At 61.3% G+C, this 5,347-nt stretch overlaps 1 protein-coding gene across 1 annotated transcript; it reads left to right on the top strand.

Moving 5' to 3' along the window:
* The first annotated feature begins 630 nt into the window (after positions 1 to 630).
* Positions 631 to 5,050, top strand: Aqp2 (aquaporin 2). The gene is made up of 4 exons (XM_055627053.1): positions 631 to 990; positions 3,597 to 3,761; positions 4,117 to 4,197; positions 4,841 to 5,050. Exons 1-4 carry the CDS (start codon positions 631 to 633, stop codon positions 5,048 to 5,050), a joined length of 816 nt encoding a protein of 271 aa, XP_055483028.1.
* The last annotated feature ends 297 nt before the right edge of the window (positions 5,051 to 5,347 follow it).

Genomic DNA, 5,347 nt, shown 5'->3' with positions numbered 1-5,347 from the left:
ATGGGAGTTTCTCTCCAGCTGGGGTTCCTGGGAGAAGGTGAGCCATAATGGCTTACGGGTGATTAACTGCAAGAAAGCCAGCCCAAGACCTTTTGCTTTGGAAATTTGTCGCAGGCCAACCAGTTGTTTTCCATCCAGAAGGAAGACCATCCAGCCAGCCAAGAGGGAGAGGTAGCACCCACACTTCCTCCCGGCTTTGGCTGAGGCATCGCCCCTTCCTTGACCAGTCTTTCAGTCCAAGCAAAGGTCTCCTCTGCGGTAACTGATGCTGGTGGTCACTGTGGGGGCTGGGAAGCCCTAGGGCATCTCCCCGGGGTAACTGAGGGAACAAACAGGGAAAAGTGGGGACGTCAATCCTTATCTGAGCTCATTAATGAGGAGAACATTAGTCAGCTGTGAAGCTAAGATGGGATGATAGGCCTTAGGTGGGCAGGGGCAGGGTGAGGGCAAGGCCGCCGTCCGAGTGCTCGGTCTCCACAGGAACGCCCTCTACCCCACGTGCCCAAGTCTAGGAGCGAAAGGCCCTATAAGTGCCAGAGGCCCAGCCTCCCCAGAGGCCCAGAGAAAGAGAGAAGAGAGAGAGTGACGAGGGAGGAGGCGCCGCTGTGGCCCAGACCCCTGGCGGGCAGCATGTGGGAGCTCCGATCCATCGCCTTCTCCAGAGCCGTGCTGGCTGAGTTCCTGGCCACTCTTCTCTTCGTCTTCTTCGGCCTTGGTTCGGCCCTCCAGTGGGCCAGCTCCCCACCCTCCGTGCTCCAGATTGCCGTGGCCTTCGGCCTGGGCATTGGCACGCTGGTCCAGACCCTGGGCCATGTCAGCGGGGCCCACATCAACCCTGCCGTGACCGTGGCCTGCCTGGTGGGCTGCCACGTCTCCTTCCTTCGAGCTGCCTTCTATGTGGCTGCCCAGCTGCTGGGGGCTGTGGCCGGGGCCGCCATACTGCATGAGATTACTCCAGTAGAAATCCGAGGGGACCTGGCTGTCAATGCTGTGAGTAGCCTGAGCTTTGTCCTTTCTAGGAGGGCCAGATGCTGAAAGCTCTTGTGAAGGATAAAACAGGCGGGACAGGCCCGGAGTGGGGGAAGGAGAGCCTGAGGCCAGGAGCACGGCTACCCTAGGAGGGCTGAGGAGAGGGCCGCTGAGTCACCAGGAGCAGTGGCCACCTACATCCACCCATAGGCTAGAATGCAGCCGACACAGCGCCCTAGCACAGACAGGCCACTGGGGCCTCGGGAGGATGGAGAGAGCAAGGGGTGAAACAGCCCGGCAGCACTGACCGGGCGAGGACTGGATGGTGCCCTTCGAGAGGCAGATACTGGCAGCTCTGTAAAGTAGGTGCAGCCCCGGGGTGGGGGGAAGTGCCACTAAGCCCCCCAAAATTCCACCACAAAACCCATGATTTCTTCCCAGGCAGGATCTGGGCTTTGCCTCAGAAACTAAGAAACAGATGTGGGGCTGGGGGCAGCGGTGGCTGAGATGGTCTAGAGTTTGTTAATGTCAGAGCCAGCCGCAGAGGCCTGCAGGAGAGGCTCCTGGAGCTTGTGGGCCTGAGCTGGCTCTACAGGGGACTACAGCGCCCCAGGCACTTTGAGAGCTGAAGGTGAAGCCTGGTCCTCTCTTCTCCAGTCTGTGCATGCCTAGGGATCTAGGAATCCCTTCAGCACAACTACTCTGCACCCCTCCCCCAAACCAGGAGAGCTAGCCCCTCTCAGGCCTCCTCCTCCACTTCTCCACCCACTCAATCCTGGGCGCTGCACACAGTCCTCTGTAGAGGTGACTTTCCTCACGAGAGGGACAGAGGTCCCCCAGTTAGGGAGCACCCTTCAAAATGGAAAATAAGGTGAAGCTGGGCACCCAGGGCCAAAAAGGTTAGAGGGGCCGAAGTGAGGAATGAAGTGTGTCTATTTCCATTGTTTTTAAAATCAATCTATTTACCTTTATTTTACGTGCATTGGTGTTTTGCCCACACATAGGTCTGTGTGAGGGTGTCAGATCTTAGAGTTACAGACAGTCTTGAGCTGCCATGTGGGTGCTAGGATTTGAACCTGGGTCCTCTGGAAGAGCAGCCAGTGCCCTTAACTGCTGAGCCATCTCTCCAGCCTCTTATTTCCATTATTACATGAGTTTGTTTTACAACAAGGAGACATCCAGCTAGAGTCAAAGAACTTGCTGAGAGCTTACCTCAGGCTTCTAACGCCCTGGGAGCAGCCAGCCTCATCCTCTACCGTATCCCAGCCCTCCGGCACTCGGGGTCAAAGGCTGCTCCTCTGCGTTGACCCATCTTGAGCGGTAGGGAGAGCCCAGCCAGCCTGGAGTGAGGCAACCTAGGGCTCATTTGCCCTGAGGCAAGTGAGACATGAGTGCCGACCACCGAGCCTGAGATCCTGAGGACGCTGCCACGAGTCAGCGTGGACCCCAGGAAGCTGTCATTGGTGCCCCCGATCTGCCCTGGGCCCAGCCACACGCTGTCTTACCCTTGGTACAGTGCTGTGCGTTTGGTTCTGCAGTCTCCCCACCTTAGGGTTTTAACCCAGTGCTCAGCGGATCCGCAGCAAGGAAGCAACAGACTGTGCCCGGCTGTGTGACACAGACCCCTCTGAACAGCCATTGCCAGCAAGGGTGGGGTAGAGTCTCCCCTCATCACCCTCAGTTCCAGAGCTGGTTTATGTCACCCACATTGTACAGACTGGGACACTGAGACCAAATAGTCTCCTTCCAGTGCACCAACGTGGCCACCAACCTGGAAGAGCTGAGTCCCCGCTCCTGTCTCTAGGAGCTGCAGCATAGCAGAGGTTGAGGCTAGACCCTAGAAAGACCTGGAAGCACCAGGCTAGGAGCTCGGGACGTAGAGAAGGAGTGTGGGAGTTGAAAGGCTGTCATCGGGCCACCCTGTGCAGTGCTCGGCCCCAAAGGGCAGGGCGTGGGGTGCAGGATGACAAAACCCAGAGAGAAACCCAGCGCTGGGTGTGGCCGGGTTATGAATGGCCTCTGAGCTCAGCCCCAAGTTCTCTCCTTACCTGGGACAGGGGCTGCAGGGACCATGGGCACCCTACGTGGGTACGGTACGAGGCTTCCCCTTCAGCGTTCCAAAGCCTGCCCCCGCCCGTGCCACCCACCGCTGCCCCCAGCCTCCACGGAGGCGAGGGAGCGGCCCTGGGGAGAGAAGCAAGGCCTGAATGCAATGGGGGGGGGGGGCAGAGGCGAGGGGACCCAATAAGTTCCTCGGCCATGTGAGCACAGGAAGGCTGAATCCTCGCCATACTGTTACAGCAGTGTGATGTAGAGATAAAGGCCTTTCTGGTGCCAAGTCCAAAGCTTCTCGCTGCGATGGGAACCTCTTCCCCAAGCACAGCCTTTCTTTCCTCTTAGAAACCTCAGCCCCCTCGTCTATTAGGTTCTGGGATCCACATCCCAACCCCAGGCTGTCCAGGCTCACCGCTGCCTGGGGGCCAGGATCCAGAGGGAGCAGTGATTACAGTTAAGGTGGAGGAGGCAGGGTTGTGGGTCTCGGGCCTAGAGGCTCCCCGTGGAGCCAGGAGCAGGTGAGCCGAGGCACTGGGCAGCTTCCCCGCACTGATCCCCTCCCCTCTCCCCAGCTCCACAACAACGCGACGGCGGGCCAGGCCGTGACTGTGGAGCTCTTCCTGACCCTGCAGCTGGTTCTCTGCATCTTCGCCTCCACCGACGACCGCCGCAGCGACAACCTGGGCAGCCCCGCCCTCTCCATCGGCTTCTCTGTCACCCTGGGCCACCTCCTGGGGGTAAGTCACGGCCACAGGTTCCAGCTGCCCTACAAGAACCAAGACACACGTGTCCCCTGAGGAAACAGCCACTCGGAGCCCTGTAGAGACACACACACACCTCTCCACAAGGGCCCTCTCAGAATCCCAAGGAGCTCTGGTGCTAAAGGGCAGGTCTCCTGAAACTCACTACGAAGACCAGGCTGGCCTTGAACTCACAGAGGTCTTGCTGGGGTGAACGGTGCAGAGCTAGTCTCACCTTTCCTGGGCTCACTTTAGGCTCCGGCCAAGCGTCCCCAGCACTGGGAAGGAGGATGAGGGCGACCTGCTCTGCTCTGCTCTCACCCCTCTTCTCCTCTACCCCCCTCCCCCACAGATCTACTTCACCGGCTGCTCCATGAATCCAGCCCGCTCCCTGGCCCCAGCAGTCGTCACCGGCAAGTTCGATGATCACTGGGTAATGGCCAAACCCCTGCCTCCCCCGTTCCTAGAAATCATTCCAGAGAGACATTAGGGGCTATAACACACGTGTGTGTGTGTGTGTGTGTGTGTGTGTGTGTGTGTGTGTGTGTGTGTGGCGGGGAGGGGATCCAATCCCGCTGCACTTGCCCTGAGGTACTGGGAAACCTTGTCGCAGCCCCCAGAGCTGCGCCAGAGTCTGTCTTCCCTCGTCCCTTGCTGTAAATGAAACCGCCAGTGAGGGTTTTGTCGGCTTCCTCGGGGAAATGAAGTAAGCCCGTCTCCCCATCACACAGCGCCTGGCACCGGGGGCCCAGTGACCGACTCCTGCTCAGCCAGCAGAGCTTGCTCTGTGCTGGGCACCTTAGCCCATTCAGCGGCCTCAGCTCCACAAGAGAGCATTCTTGTAGGGAAAGGGAACGGGCTCGGAGAGACTGACTCTGAGTTCGCACTAGCGGCGGAGTCAGGACGCGGGGCCGGCAGCGGGCTTGAGAAGGTGCCCCTCGCCGCACACTGCGGTCGCCCCGGGCAGCTCGTGACCTTTACGTCAGTCTCTCCTGCGGCGAGTCCCGGCGGTGGCGGTGGCGGTGGCGCGGGCGGGCCGAGCGGGTGCTGGAGCTTCTCCTCTCCCCTCCCCCCAGGTCTTCTGGATCGGACCCCTGGTGGGCGCCATCATCGCCTCCCTCCTCTACAACTACCTGCTGTTCCCCTCGGCCAAGAGCCTGCAGGAGCGCCTGGCGGTGCTCAAGGGCCTGGAGCCGGACACCGACTGGGAGGAGCGCGAGGTGCGGCGGCGGCAGTCGGTGGAGCTGCACTCCCCGCAGAGCCTGCCGCGCGGGAGCAAGGCCTGAGCCGCAGCGCGCCGGCGCCCTCCCCGCCGCCGAGCCCCGGGCGCCCGCGGGCGCGCCGAGCCTCCGCCAGGGGCGAGCCCCGGAGCCCGGCAGCAGCACCCCGCCCCAAAGCCTCGGTCCCGACCACCCCCGGGCTCGCCTCCTGCAGGGCACCGGGGAGGCGCGGCCCGGGGCGGTGGGGAGGGAAGGCGGGCGGGCGGGAGCCGGAGAGCTCCGGAGAGCCCGCGCCTGGGGCCGGGGCGTGGGGGGAGGGCAGTGCGTAGAGAGCACCTGGGGCTCTGCGGTTGGTGCGTCTGG

Source organism: Psammomys obesus, unplaced genomic scaffold, assembly GCF_907164565.1.
Source record: "Psammomys obesus unplaced genomic scaffold, mPsaObe1.curated_primary_1811, whole genome shotgun sequence".
In the NCBI taxonomy this organism is placed as follows: Eukaryota; Metazoa; Chordata; class Mammalia; order Rodentia; family Muridae; genus Psammomys; species Psammomys obesus.
Note: the sequence above shows the minus strand (reverse complement) of the source record. Positions and strands in the feature narration are given on the sequence as shown.